This window comes from Nannobrachium achirus, assembly GCF_963921795.1.
Source record: "Nannobrachium achirus genome assembly, chromosome: 5".
In the NCBI taxonomy this organism is placed as follows: Eukaryota; Metazoa; Chordata; class Actinopteri; order Myctophiformes; family Myctophidae; genus Nannobrachium; species Nannobrachium achirus.
The window spans coordinates 36,133,171-36,149,812 of NC_137814.1; the positions used below are offsets into that span (position 1 = coordinate 36,133,171).

Below are 16,642 nucleotides of genomic sequence, written 5' to 3' on the forward strand. Positions count from 1 at the left end.
AGGTCATGCGATAATATGTGAGTCCCCGAACAGCTGCTCTTTGATGTCGGTACCTGGGACAAGCATAATTCCTCAGAGACTTTTTTCTCTCACGGCTAACACAAGGTCCTCTGCCAAACAAGTATTTATTTTTTCTTCTTTTGCTCACTCACTATATGCAACATCACAGTTAAAAGGAAATTCAGCCGTCACTCTCTCTTTATTTTTGAGCGGTGGTACACCCTGGCTCCAATGCTTGACTGCGTGTGTATGTAACTATGTAACTATATGTAACTATGTAATTATATGTAACTATGTAACTAACTATGTATGTAGCATGAGCTGCAATACCGCTGGGTGACCAGTGGTAGGCCTGGGTGACCAAGTGGAGCTGTTGAGCACACACACACACACACACACACACACACACACACACACACACACACACACACACACACACACACACACACACAGCCCCAGAGTGACCCATGACCCCCTCTCCCCGCCCCCCCCCCCCCCCCCCCCCACACACACACACACACAACTGAGGAGCTGCCGACACGCACACACACACACAGGTATAGCTTAATGAAATGAACTGCTCAAATGCACCACTCACTGAAGTCTTTTACAGTATATTTCTATTACTCTGCACTGCAGCAGCAGGAAAGACATCTGAGAAATCCAAGCACGTCAAGGAAATTTGTCTTGTCATTTCGCTTTTTAATGAGCTATAGTACATTTTGACTGCCGCCCAAATTCAATAGATTTTTTTTAGTTCAATGTGACTTCATAGGTGACGGTGGCTCACAACGGTGCTGATGAGTGCACTGTTGCTCTGATATGTTGCCGTTCTCGCTGAGGCCGTTCACCCTGTTGCCGTGGAGTGAAACAGCACTTAGAGACGGCCAGTGGCCAGACATCTCTTCCCAGCTCTGATTCATCATAATTAGGACTGGCTCAGTCTGCTGGCCTCCTAGGAGGGCTCTCGCACTCTCGTACATGCTACCGTGTATCACCGGAGCTGGTCAGAGTGCACTCTGAGAGAAAGGTTTCCCAGTCAGAATAATATAATGGAATGGTTGGAAAACAGGTAAACGTGTGTAGAGGAAGGAGCATTACTTTTAATGGCTTTCCTCAGGCAACAAGCAGAACACAAAACAGTGGGGGAAAAAAGTGTAAAAATGCATGTGTAAATGTTTGTACACTCTGAAATGGTGTGGTTAAATTAACACTCAGGATTTTAAGTTAAAAATTAAATAAATTTGACTGCGTATATAATTTTACTGCGTATTTTGCCTATTTGGATGTGAAGTTACAGCTGTAACGGCGTCAACAGCTGGTAAGCGTGCCTTTGGAGCCCGGAACTGGCATATGTCCACACACGGTTCTGCTGTGGAGGGGCGAAATCGATTGTGAGTTAACTTGTGTTAAATACAGAGCCCCAGAACTGATGATTCAATGAAGATACACAATATGGATGTTTTGCCCAGTGTAAATGGAGTCCCCCTTGGAAGAATCTACAGAACAAACACCCATGTGTGCTTTAATTAGGTAAATAAAGCATTTATCAACTCAATATAATTAGAGGTTCTGTTGCTCCACTGCATGAAGTCTTTATATTTGGCTGGACTCTATCTATTAGGCTCCTACTCTGAGGTTTCTTACCGCATAACTCGTACACACACAGGCACGCATATATATACATTCACACACCGCACCGCGCACACACACACACACACACACACACACACACACACACACACACACACACACACACACACACACACACACACACACACAGACATGCCACGCTACCACCACCCCCTTATTACAGAGTGTTCGAGAGGGCCCAGCAAAACATATTATTCTCCCGAATGGCCTCTATTCCTGAGGGGGTTTGGCAACATGGAGATTCTGTTCAGTGAACAGCATGCTAGAGATGGCATCATCCCAATGAATCAATGCCTGTGTCATGGTAACCATCCTATGTGGTTCACCTTGTCATATCTCTTATACAAGGATAGCGCTATCTCTGACAGCAGCAGCATTTATCAGCCGCTATTGAGGATTTTTACGAAACAAAACACTTGAAATGTAATTTAGAAGAGTGTGGAAATTCACATTATATTCCTTCTATTTGGCTAAGAGGCATGTGATTCAGGCAGTCTCATGATGGATCAGACTGCTTTGGCTATGGAACTGCTGACAGTCACCATCAAGTGGGCAGAGGGTACAACTTTTAATTATAAAAAGAATTAAGTTGGAAAGTTGGAATGTTCAATTTAAATGATGAAAGCTTGAACTGTTTACCCCCGTCGTAAGATTCAAAATAACCCGATGAGGCACAATCCATCACAAGCGGGCAAAGGATTTGTGGATGAAGCTGAACATTAACATTCATCCAATAATATTACGCCATCGGTTTAATAGACACTTTAATATATGAAGTAATGTCTTCACATCAGTAGACTATTTGAACTGTGGTAATGATAATCGTCATAAAACTGAACGCCATGTGTTGATGTCTCAATCCTCCAAATGATCCACTGTGTTACAAAGGAGCGTGTTGTTGATCTTTCCCTGCTGTGGTCATGGGGTTTTTTGAGTTGGACATTAAGGAGGAAATACAATCAAGTAAGTATGATCACAGGATCTTTTGACAGCTGACCTCTGCTCGACAAGGCAGCAACACAAAACGACCAGGGTGCTATTGATCAAGACAACACAGCTTCGTCTGTCTCAGACCCGACTCTTGTCCTCACCACTTATAATGACATGCCGACCAGGTCATCTATGACCTATATTCTATCTCTTTCTATAACACATTTAATAAGACATGGTCTGATTATCGTCCCCAGTGTCGAGCCAAGTCAAGGCCTGACATCACTATTTTGCCCCTGTACATTAACCTTTTACTTTAATGAGACACAAGACAAGAGGGGGAAAACATGACCTTCAGCACAACTTCAAAAGACTCCCTCTGCCACAGTGGATCTGCAGGAATCAAACTCATCAACGAATATATTGCCTCCACGCTTAGGACGCCGCACAATTAGAGGCAAATAGTATTATCTGGAGAATATACACACCTCCAGCTGAATAGCTGCACCATTCTAAATAGCAATCTGGCCACTTGAGGAGGAGACAACGGAAATGAAAAGAGAATGCTCCTTAACAAGATATTGGAGCTCAATAAACAGGCAAACATTCCTCCAGGCAGTTAGTGTAACGAGGAATACACAATCAGCTCCATTCTGGTGCACCAGGGTTAGGGAGGAGGGCTGTGGATCATGCAGTGTCTGGGACAATCAGGCCTCAGAGGGCCTTTATTTCATTTGTTCCACTTGATGGTCATAAAGGAGTCATACACCCCATTCACCAAAGTCAGCAGCCGGCTTAAAAAAAAAGAAGAAAAGAAAAAGTGCCACCTCCAACCCTCCGGTCTCTCTAAAACAGCTTTGAAATGTTTACCCTCTGACAGTTAAACTAACACTCAGGATTATACTGTGTGGCATTGTGGGTACTTAATCTGCTTTCTGTCTGTCTATGAATATGACATATTCATAGACAATAACATTGTTATTCAACATTGGAGCTGCTGCACACAGAATAATTCACTTCACACTTTTAATAATTTAATTATAATTAATCATGAGAGTAAATGAAATGAGGAAGAATTCACTCTGCTCATATATATTTTTTTGTTTATAAGTGGATGAAATTACCTCATTAAGGAGCTCCTTATTTCATGTTAGACTGAGACACTCCTGGTTGAATTCCTGCTAATGGCATGTTGGGTGATTACTGTTCACCACCAGAATGACTTTTTAACTGTTTTCACTCCCAATAGGTATTTGACACATCCTGTAACAGCCATATGTTGAGGAATCAGTTCATTGTTGTAATGGTGCAATGAAAGAGGCTAGAGCAATTTGTATTATTATTATATAGATTATTATCATTATTATATTTCTACAAGATAGTAAACCACACAAGGACAAGTATTTCGGTTAATCCAAAGAGGTAAAAACACAACCGTTTAACTCTGAAAGTTTGAAGATTTACCCATAATCATCCCCTATCCTCACATCAGGGCCCATTTTGACGGAGTTAAATTAACGCGCCGGGTTGCGTGTTGTGTACTATCACTCCAATACTGGAGTTCAGAGTGCCCCCCCTGATGGCACTTGCCTTTTATGAGGTAAGGATCTGAATAATAGGACCTGCTGCTTGTAATGTCTCCACATTAAATCATGTCTGGAGGTTCCTTAAACAGGCAGCGTGGAATTGTAGCTGTGGTTTCGTGATGGCGCCTGGTGGCTGCACCTGCTTTCCAGGGAGGCTGAAGCGCCGGCAGCCACCTGGCCCAATCACATCAGTCGGTGAGAGCACCTGGAATAGCTGGATGATGACTCACGCTGAGGAGTAGCTATAGCTGGAGGGGGGTTCAGCCCCCCTCACAGCTAGCAAAACAAGTGTCTGTTTGTCAGATCACGTCTTTCAGGTCAGCAGCTTCTGGGCGTCAGTGTGAACCTGAGGTTTGTTGTATTATAAGGAGTTGAACTTTGGCTTGTGTCCTTCAAGGGATTGTTCTCGCTGTGTGGTGCCGTATGTTGACAGCACAGGCTACAATAGACAACAGAAAACACCCTGAGGAAGTCAATTTAATCCACGATGGCAAGCATCCCAGAATTCAAGAGGGTTGTCAAAGCGAATGGGAAAATGTGGTTTTGTAAAAAAAAAAAAAAAGAGAGAGAGAGAAAAAAGAACAGTTGCGAGAAAATATCAATGTCCTCACTCCTGGATGCTGTCAATGAAAAGCTTGCAGGTCTAGTTGGGTTAAACTTCTTTAACAGCAGCATTTAACAACTAGGTAAAGGATACTGTACATTCAATCAATTCACAGGTTAGATATTTATACAAGGGATATAAAACCCTTCTATTCAAAAGTTGCAGTCTCTCAGGCAAAGACAGCAGCACCATGGGTCCTCAAAGAGGATAACAAGTGAGTGCAGATCAATATAGCCCGTATGTGTTAAATTTCAAGTTTGTTTGATGTCTGGACAGGTTCACAAGGAACAGGTTCAGCCTTGATTCAGAGTTGAGTCATCATACTCTTTTCTACACCTCCATGACATGAGTCCATTCCAAGCAGGAGTTATGCTGTTGTACAAATGACCAGTCAAATCCGGAGTGATAATTGATTCTGATCTTTCAGCGATCCTAATAGGTCAATTTCTACACTTTCAGCGTTAAATCAGAACTCACAGGTTTCACTGTGAGGAAGATCAGCTACAGTACATGAATCGTATTAACATATTGAATCTGTGTGATATTAAGACCACAAAAGAGCTTAATAGGCATTACTCAGACAGGAAAGCAAAAATTATACAAAAATGAACTTTTATTTTAAAAAGCAACATGGAAGTATCAAAGTATCAAAATTCATTCATTCAGTATCACATTTCTCACTGTTTATATACAATCATCTCAGTCAAACTTACATTCAATATATAAAAATATAAAAGCAAACCATTGTTTAAAAATACATAATTGCCAAGTAAAACTGAGGCACTTTGGGGAAGAAAATATTGCTCTTTTGAGTGCTGGCAAATAGTTTCTGATTCGTGCAAAAGTTATAATACGCTCACCCAAAAATACATCTTTGCTCTTGTTCCCTAAGCAATAATGGCTTCAATATTCCTTTGGATGTGTGCTAGTCTGACAACAATGCACCATTTGATATACAGTTTGTGTAGTTCTTACAAAACAAAACTAGAATTGCATTAGAACCTAAGACACAGCCACTGAGAGAGACACATCAGTACACATGTTACAAGATGACATTCTGAAGGCGTATAACACATTATCTAAACATGCAAGAAAAAGTGCATGAATAGCACAGGTAGGTGGATGCATGCTGTGACGAAGCTCAACACTGATTGCAGTAGCGGAAACACTGCTTGAAATGAGAAGCATGTGACGGAGCTATTTTTACTCTGTCATGAAATAGATGATCACTCAGAGAGAAAAAAAGTCCGCATTTTTTTTTGGAACAAACCCTCAGTGTGATTCCCTGACAGCTCTCCAGGGTTGGAAAGTATAACTGAGGTCTCCTGGTGGAGCAGTATCCCAGTTCAGTGTGCTGCACAACAACCAGATTCCTCATGCTTGTGCAGAAGGGACATTCTGGAGAAGGTTTTGGAACAGTTTTTGCACTGGTATTTTTTCACATCCGAATGGGTCTGTAGGTGAGCCCTGAGATTGGACCTGTCCGCAAATGCCCTGTTGCAGTGGGGACAGGAAAATGGCTTCTCCCCTGTCAAATGAGCAAAGAGAGACAGGGTCAGTGATCACAGGAAGATATTGGTTTTGAACATTACATCAGGGTTAGGGTTTGTGCACCATTCACTCCAAACACATATTATGTTATGGTCTTACTCTAATGTTGTACTGTATAGGCCTGTTACTCAGTAAAACTTTGACAAGTAAATGCACATGTCATGGAGGTCATTGTGTAATGCCACATTTAGTTACAAATAAATAATGTTATTTTGTGTATAAAGGGCACTGCCTAGTGCGTACACAGGAAAACTCATGCTTTGTAAAGTGGTTCGAGGCCCCTACTTGAAGAGTGGTTTGTCTTGACAGTCACAGATGCAAGTCTATTTCATTATTGTGTATCATTGTGTAGTAGAAGTACTATATATCAGTAACCACACATCTCAGTCAGTGGTCAATGGCTCATCACCCAGGCCCAGACACCCCCAATATCATCCCCTTATAGCCTTATACACTGTTGTCCCATAATAACCACTGTAGCCCCTCATTATATACTTCATTGTAGGATGGTGTCAACTGTCAAGCAAGAATAGTGAAAATAGCAAATCCACACATGCACTCAAAACGCAAGGGCAGCATTGTGAGCGTGTAGATCTGCTATTTTCACTATTGTTGGCACTGTTTGCAAATTAAAATGTTGACCTGTAATGACATGCCTAAAATAGGGATGGCAGGTTGGAAGTGGTTAACTCACTCACTTACCGGTGTGCGTTCTAATATGTCCTTGGAGCAGCCATGGTCTGGAGAAAGCTTTGCCACAGATTTTACAAACACAAGGCAAAGTGTGAGTCCTGATGTGCATCTTGAGCGCTCCAAGGCTGACATACTCCTTTTCGCAATATTTACAACTGAATGACTTCCTCGTTTGGGCTTCGCAGTGCAGCTGTTTATGTTTGAGCAGTCCAGAATAAGTCGAGTAGGACTTGCTACACAAACCACATTGGAATTTCTCTGCTTCCACTCCATGAGCGTCCGTTAGCTTGGTGATGAGCTGGTCGTCTTCATCACTCCTTGGGCTTTCCGAGCCGCTGTGATCTTTAGAAGACGTGTCGGAGAGCGATGACGGGTATCCAGAGATGGGCGAGAGGTCACTTGGAAGCGGAGAGAGCGGCAAGTTGCTCGTAGTCCATACCGTGATGGGGCTGTATGCTACCGGGCTTAGGATCTCCGGTTGTGGGATGACAGGCAGCGGAAGGCCTTTGTAGATGTACGGTGAAAAGAACACTGAAATAGACAACAACATAAAATGTGTCAAACTTTATATTTCGTAACGTTTGTAAGGACTGCGTTTGCCTTGCATCACTTGAGTGAGAAGCACAGATTTCAAAGTAGGAGGACAGGTTCAAACTTTTGACAGAAAAAAATTAATAAAATAAAGATAACCTCGATTCATCAATGCCTTTAAGTGTAGAAATGTTGAAACAAAAGTTGTAAATTAAAGCAGTTTGTAAAGTAGGCGAAAGCAGGACTTGTATCAATGAACTCAAACTTTACCTGTTGGACTTTCCAGCTCACTATAATTTGGCTTCTTAGCGGAGTTAACATGTTTCTTGACAAGAAACGAGCGTGGCATCTTGGAAAACAAATGGGATACACTTTGGAAAACTTTTTTTGGAAGATATAACGGTCGCCACAGGGCGCGACAATTCACTGCGTAAAGACGGAACTCCCTATTGCATAGTCCTGTTAAGTGTCATCGTGTAGTGCTCTTGGAAACAGTGCAGCGGGTAGCTGTAACTAGGGCTGTAAATACTCCCCTATCAGGTGCATGGGAGGAGCCATGCACACTCCTTTACATATATCAGGATCCTCAATCCAATTAAATTGCTCTTTCAGCAGAGAGCCTTAAAACACGCCTTTACGCGCGCGTACACCCATAAAGGGCGGGGTTACATGCACCTTCTTCTGTCGTGAGACAGGTGTTTTGTTTTATACCTGAGTGTGTGTGTGTGTGTGTGTGTGTGTGTGTGTGTGTGTGTGTGTGTGTGTGTGTGTGTGTGTGTGTGTGTGTGTGTGTGTGTGTGTGTGTGTGTGTGTGTGTGAGTGTGTGTGTGATGTGTGTGTGTGTGCACGCGCGCGCGCAAGTGCTCGCGTGCGGGCGTGCACGCTGGGGCCTATGGTTTGGGCAAATTGGCCATGCTGTATGTGCCTGTGCTTAATGTATATTGATGGGTATTATGTGTATTATTCTCAAACTTCTTCATGTCAAAGTCCCCAAAATTGACACCTATTATCTTATATAAAAGATGCCAGGGACCCCCCCATAAGAGAAGATCTTTACAGCTCTACTCTACCATGATTCTCAAGCATTTTTACATGCATTAGGCTACGAACCGTCTGACCCATTAGGGTCCATTTGGTTCCATTTGTACACTCTCAGAGTTACAGACCCATAAGGCTCCATTTGGTTCCTATCTATGATTTAGCTGGGGACCCCCTGGAATTCCATCAAGGACCCCTGGGGGTCCCCGGACCCCACTTTTAGAACCAATGTATTATGGGGATGAGGATAGGTTGTCATGTACTAATGAGCTAGTCTGCTTATAATTCATAGGGCGCAATCACTAGAATGTGTTGTTGGTTGTTGCTAATGAGTGCTGCATTCCTCAGGTCTGGAGAAAATGAGTCTTCTTTCTGTGGCTGTCTAAAAATAATTTCACCAGAGAAGTAGGATTTATTGCTATACAGGAACGTTCAATAGTGTTGTTCACTCACATCTATTGACGAGACATGTCTGTACATATCTGTATTAGTTGCAAATGCCCAGACAATGGATTGGGCCCTCTTGTCTCTCTCCGTCCAGTCATGCAGTTAATAATGTTTATTTTTCCTTGCTCCAATATGTAGTCTTTCTGGAAATGAACATCTTAGTGTAGCCTAGATTTAAGCATATAGCTATATTTCCCCATGGAGGTTAGAGTCAGTAGCATAATTACATGTACCTCCTCTGCAGCTCAACTGGACATGGGGAGGCAAACTTATCAGTCTACGCCCCCTTGTGTTCAACTCACTTCAGTGGGTAAGCTGTACTTTAGGCTGTATCCAAAAAATGATGAGACTAACAAGAGAAACAAAAAATATTCTTGAAGAATCACCTTTGAATATTGAAAGGCATGCCCTTAAAGACACCTTGATTGTCTTGGTAAGCAGATAATGAACATCCCTGTTTGTCTTGGGGGAGTTGGGGCAAGCCTTATAAGTGAACCGCTTAGCCTATCAGCAAAAAACATAATTGCACAATACAAATAGTTTCCCTGTGTGATTGGATTATAAAGGACATGGGAGGTTATCTGCACCTATAGACCTACTGTCACACAGACATACATAGCATGCCTTAATGAGCATGAACATCCATTGGTGCAACACATGTTATGTAGGTGGGTGAGCAGTGATGGTATTTTATGGTGATCTGTATAGGCTGTGTGCACCAACTGGGGTATTACTTTGTAATCAATGTTGCATGCTCACCGAGCCAAATGAAACTGAAGCAAAATGGGCTTTTCTGCTCATTGCAGGCATTCAAGGAGAAAACTGAATTCAATACTGCTCTCTCTCTCTGCGTTATAGAACATGCACAGTGATGTGACCGTGCCACTGACAACGGATGGAGATAACTGAAGTGAAACCAGAAGTTAAAGTGCTGACTCAAATCACATCACATATTCTATATCACAGAGACAGTCATTTAGGATCTATGAAGAATTAACAAAGGAGAGGAGGGTGTATCTTCTTGTGGTAGCTATAACAAGTATATGTACTGCAGGGAGTTCATTGATTTACATAATCCACAGATAACCTCATCTGAGACCTGCGGCTCCTGTAATTACTACAGGTATCACTGCATCAATCTATTGTTTGACATAACATGGACCAGTCAATATAATGGCCTCCTGTGTGCACATGCTGCTCAGGTCAAAGAAGGGTGAAGTGGGTGATAAAATATTAGTGGTTGACTGTTCAGTGCATGACTGAAGTATGTTATACCATTAAGTGGCTTTTTACTGAGGTCTGATGACTCCTCAAAGCAATATTAGATCCATTACAGAGGCGTACATTAAACATGGTTTGATAGCCACTGTTCAGCCCTTGTGTAAACTGGAAAGTCTCAAACTGAAAGGGATTAAGTGCTAGTGAGAGCTCACTGAATACACTGACTAAACCTTTCCAAGGCCTAGGCCTACACCATGGGCATATGATTATCCACGCTTATTTGCTATTAAAGGCAATATTGCCTTTCATGTTGGAGGTATGCAGACCTTTGAAATAGATGGAATGATCCTGAATAACTGGTTTTGACCATTAAATGACTTGGTTTCGAGATTTAAGAATCAGAAGAATGATCAAAGTTACCCAGCATATCTAACAGCAGCAGACTAATACTTCTCCTTTAAATGTCAGGTGTTTCAAGCTGCGTTAGCTGGAAAACGAGAGGAATCTTCTCTGACATGGAAATGAATGCACCTGCTTGCACAGTGCACACACCCACCTGCGCAACTGCTCACGCAGGGGCCGCGGGGAAGAGGGGGGGAGGCTTGCACTGGACGCAGCTGAACGTCCAATGTAGCTACTGAGGATGCTGCCATTCAGTACTCTCTCTCTCTCTCTCTCTCTCTCTCTCTCTCTCTCTCTCTCTCTCTCTCTCTCTCTCTCTCTCTCTCTCTCTCTCTCTCTCTCTCTCTGACCACCACCCTGACTATTAAAAAAAGTGATGAAAATGCTATCATCATTATCGGCTTTATTCTACTAGGCCTATAGCTCACAACAAGCAAACAAACAAACACAACTTTGAAAAATATATTCCTGAAAAAAGAAAATGCTCTGCAGTCCGTTTTCTTTTAACCTCCTGGCTTGTTTGCTCAACCGCTCGCTGATAAACCCGGGGTATAAATTCCCGAATGGATTCATACCGCAGTGCACGCAAATATAATTGGCCTCAAACGCGCTGCTTTGTGGAATGTATCACTGTGCCTCTCGTAGTACTATGTAGGGTAGGACTACATAGCGAGACGTCCTTTACTATAGCCTACTACCCCGCGAACAAAGTAGGTTCATCCAATATTTATGTAGCCCACAGTCAGAGTTGCGCCGGGTTGGGTACCACGGAATAACGGGAGTGGATTGACGGACGCGTGCGTTGAAACACATCTTGTGTGATTTTCAGCCAGTCATTTTTGGCAGCACAGCGCACGATGCAAGCGAGATGTGAAACTGTACCCACGGACGGAGCGGAATCCCTAAAATATCATCATCGCTGCACAGGAGATATGGGAAGATCATGTAAGTGCGGAGTGTTTGTCATTTTTTTTTTCTTTCTGCACATTGCTGCTGGGTAGTGGACCAGGATGCCGTGTGGGCGATGATGTTGCCACAAGGGATATATTGTGATTTTGCAGAGATGTTTTAGCAACCGCGTTGCATACATCAAATAAGACACCATCTCATGAGGAATTGGTGTCGGGGTCCAAAGGGATCTAATAGCACATCGCCACCTGTTACCAGAAAACCAGGTAGACCTATGGCTAAGGTTTATAGACCTTTTGTGGTTTCATTCTGATGCAGTGCAGTTTGGACGTAGGTGGTTTTTCATTATGGCTAGTTGGGTGCTATTTATCAGTGCAATGATGTGAGCCTATCTTCATTTACTATTTACTTTTGATAATGCAATCTGCTTATTTAGTATTGCAGGCTACTGCGCATATAGTATATGAGCTAACCTACAATGAGCCATGAATGTAAAAGCTTGCAGTCTGAATGAATAGCATAATGGGGATGAGTTCGCTTACAGACTAATGGATGATTAAATATAGTATTTTATTAATTAAAATGCGTTATTTCCAAAGAAACGTCTGCTTTAGACACCCTCACTGCCTCAGATTTGGAGAGGCACCCGCAGTTGGCCACCAGACCAGACCTCTTTTCATCCCTATAGCTATACTACTGGTACTGAGAAACGTTGGACAGTGGCTGTATAGTAGCCTATACTGTTCTGCCTGTAATCGACACTGTCATAAATAGATTGTAACATCTTTAATGTCTCTCTCACAATCCTACTGTACTTAGTCTATCTGTCATAAGCCATGAATAGCCTGACCAATGATGCATATGTCCAGAGATGGCAACCTGAGGACCTTTTCATAGCCTATCATGTGCATTTTAAAGGAAAAGGGCACCATAGATTATGCTTAAAGGAAAGGGCACCATAGATTATGTTGTTCTCTTATTAGATTTAAATGAAAACTATAAACTGCATGGAGTTCAGCTCTAACAGGATAGAGGGGCTATGTAACTGTATAGGTAGGTGATATGGACGAAATGCTTTCAAAATGTGCTCACTGACACTGAGTTAATCAGATATAGCTACGCCTTCTTATAATTCCCAGTATCTCTTCCGTCTTTCACTATCATGATTGCATGTACTGTATATTCCTTCTTATGCAGGCTTCAGCATATGGAGCATTGTGTTCATATTGTAAAAGAGTATTGAGCTGGGCACGTACAGCAGGTCCATTCAGTGGTCATAGGTCAGGAGCAATCTGGCTGATGTACTGGACATCTCCGCTGACTTTGACACGTCAATGACAATTTTATGCCTCTGGTGTACACCCCTTCACCCGTTCACCTTACGTCTTAAATCAAATAGGGTTGGCCGTGTGACAAAGGTCCCTTGTTAGGGGCTACTGTGTGCCATCATGGTGACTTGTCACATCAAGTCAGGGGCAAACCATAATTAATTCCAATTTCTGTGGCACATGATGGAGCTACTGTACAATGCCATGCCGTGTCAGCTGATTCTCTTGTGAAATGGAACAAAAAGAATGTCATATATGGCTGATTTGAACAGATTGTGACACAATGCAGTGATCTCAAGCCTACTTTTTAACTGCACAATTCCTATAATGTTATTACATAATGTCCACATACAGTAGGTCCCCATATGCTAATGGGTCACTTAATTCTAACTCTATCCATATAATTTATAAAGCACTTATCAAAGTGCAGTGAAAAATAAAACATAAAGAATAACATTTCAACATTGTCATTATGGGAAAGTCCTTTTACGTATCCAAATGAAAGATGTGATCTATAAGAATACAGTGCTTTGACAAGCCTGAGCTCCGCAGGTCATTCCAGAGTGGAGGAGCCCTGACAGAAAAGGCACGGTCACCCCTTGTCTTTAGCTTTGACTCAGGAACAACCAGCATGTTGCTGCCTCAGGCTGCATGAGGACCACAGGCTGTGTGCAGGCTCAGTTATGCCCAGGCCACGAGGTCCCTTAAAACTTATCAGCAACATCTTAAAATAAATCCTAATAAACAGGCAAGCAACCAGTTAAGGGAAGTTAAAATAGGAGTAACATTCTCCTCTCATGGTTAGCAACCATGTTCTATACGAAGAAATAAAAGCATGCATGATCTTGGTAGCTTTAAAACTCAATGATGTTATGAAAACTTTTGAAACTGATATTATCCTAGATAAAGTACTATGTTCTATCCGTCTGTCTTTCAATGTTATATGAGATACTTAAAGTGTGGTTCCTGTGGAAATAAGCCTTGGCTTTCTAGGATCTCCTTTTAGTTTACCTTGTACCAGTGATTTGTACTTCAAATAAATTCTTCAATCAATCAATCAATCAATCAAAAGTTATCTGATCCTGAGATGAAAAAAATAACATGTTTGTTAACGTGGCTCTCAAAGTTTAAGCTGGGATCAAATAATTTTTTGTTGTAATCTATTGATAAGAATATTATTATAAATAAAGTCAAAGGCTGCACTTGGAATTGCATGGAACATCACCAGTGTCAGCATCCATTAAAACATGTTTTTACTTTAATCAATGCAGTCTCAGTACTGTGGTGCTGTCGAACAAATATTTCTATATATTATTATCTTTCACAGCTGCCAGAAAATATAACAGGTCTTTTCCAGAATTCTTTTTTAATGAATGGCAATTTAGAAATTGGCTTGTAATTGTTACAAATGGGTGGGGAAGACCTTCCTTTTTCTTTTTTCCTATTTTAAATTAGGGACAGATCCAAAAGATCGATAGCTTTTTAAGCAAGTAAGAGCAACTACATCCAACACATCTACAAGAAATCTGGAGGTATATCAATAGGACATAGAGTTCAATTACAAGGGTTGGCATAAACTGTATGGTAAGTGAAAGTAAATGTACATCAGTAAATTATATCTGAGCCGACATCAGACATAATTAAAGCTACAATCAACGATGTCCGAATTCCAATGAAGATGGCAGCACATCATTGTCCATTCTGGTGCACTGTCTGCTTTATTGCCAAATTTCTCAATGAAAGAGTAAGGAGACCACCACCTCCAACGACTGCAGATGTGCTGCTTGTATTGTATATCATACATTCATACATATTGGTTAGATATTAGAATAGCATTTTCTTAATTAAATGAAGTCCCGGCAGGGCTGTATTAACCATTGGGCCGGTAGGGCCGTTGCCAGGGGCCCTTGGCTCTCAGGGGCCCTTGGGGGAACTGGGCCGCGTGGTCATTGACAACTTACTCAAATTAAATGTATATGTTAATTCAAAATCAAATGTGTGGGCCCCTCCTCTGTTGTATACAGGTGCTTTCTTGGCCCGCAGGTGATCATCATGGCTTAAAATCCGAGCTGGGTAGTGCGTGTCGGGAGGGAGGGGGGTGTATTGTGGGGGGTGGGGGGCACCTAAAAAACTATAGGCCAGGGGCCCTCGTGGGGGTTAATCTGTCCATGAGTGGAATGTAGTTTTAAGAATTTCAACTGTTGGTGTGAACCTGAAGCTTCTCCATCTACATTCAATCAATTACAATACACATGTTGCTATTTAGCAGATGCTCTTATCCAGGGCAATTTAGGAGATCAGAGTAAATTGCATGAACCCTAGTCAACAAACAGGAAAATGGTCAGGTCCTCCTAAGTTCTTTTTTAAAATTCTGAATATTCTCACTGATCTAGGAAATGGCCATGTATTATTAATTATTACTGTATGCTTAATGCTAGATGTATTTTAACAGATGCTAACACAACTAAAGTAGAGGTATAGTCTAGAGTAGATTAAAACCACTAACTATCAACATCAGAATGTTGGGATAAGTTAACTTTAGCCAAAAAGAGGGACGTATAGATTTTGAGGCCGCTTTTTTAATACTTGTAATTTTAAATTTCTGGTCTATTATAACACATTGGGGGAAAAAAAATCACATTACATAAAATGCATGAGTTATTATTAGACACAGAGAGATAACCTAGTTAAAGCTGCACTATGTGACTTTCCTCTTCTAACCTGGATTTGAACCCGGTGCTGAAATGTTTACTATTAGCCCTATTCACGGCCCGCCCACTCAGCATCCCCCGGGTGCTGAAGTCACGTTTTGAAGGGGAAAATCCTACTATAAGCCTATAGAGTTAACACAGAAATAGCTAATTTAATGCAATTTCCGAATAGTAAAGTATAAATTACGGCTAGCATGATCAAGAACACAAGATAGTAAAAGGCACAAAGCATTATAATTTACTTTACCGTTCGAAATAATGATTTGTTGGCTTTAAGTCCAGCTATTTTTGTTATAGTTTCCCCTTCTAGATTGATGTCAGCACCCGGGGGATGCTGAGAAATTTGCTGAGTGGGCGGGCCGTGAATAGGGCTAATTAAGCATGCCTGCTTGCTCAGGGGATGAATTGAATCTTGACCATCAAGTAGGGCATTCAACAAATATTCGAATATTCGAATATCAAAGTCACTATTCGACGTTGTTCACCGAAGTCGAATATTCGCCTTTTTCTTTTTTCTCTCTTTAAAAAATATATAGTTTATAAAGCTTGGCTAGATAGGAAGTCATAAGAATGAGTTGTCATTGCCCCTGGTGGATGCATTTGTTAATGCTCTATAGCAGGACGTGTTCTCAAACCTTTTTATGCTGTGACCCCCAAAATAAACATATTTGAACTGGAATTGTAGGTATTACATTTAATGTGACTCGGTTCCGCAGATAAATATTGTGAAAATAGCAGATCTACATGCTCACAACGCCTCGCAGCGCGACTCGAGGCATTGTGAGCATGTAGATCGGCTATTTTCACAATGTTCGCCACTTGCTTACTTAATATTTGACAGTTTGGCCAGTCCTGTCGAATATTCGAAGAATACTAAAAATCACTATTTGTGAATGCCCTACCATTAAGTCAAAAATTGTGTCAGATCCTGTGTCTAGGTGAGACATGACCGTTGCCACAATCTAAATGTCTCAATATATAAAAGCAGGGAGACAATATAATTAGACTGATCAATGATCATCTATCTATCTATCTACC

General features: G+C 41.6%; 1 protein-coding gene across 1 annotated transcript; it reads right to left on the minus strand.

The window, feature by feature from the left end:
- Window positions 1-5,687: 5,687 nt before the first annotated feature.
- On the minus strand, window positions 5,688-7,897 carry snai2 (snail family zinc finger 2; the record flags this gene model as incomplete). Its single annotated transcript, XM_080726065.1, has 3 exons — window positions 5,688-6,301; window positions 7,027-7,548; window positions 7,819-7,897. 3 exons carry the CDS (start codon window positions 7,895-7,897, stop codon window positions 6,120-6,122), a joined length of 783 nt encoding a protein of 260 aa, XP_080582191.1. The 3' UTR covers window positions 5,688-6,119.
- Between the last annotated feature and the right edge of the window lie 8,745 nt (window positions 7,898-16,642).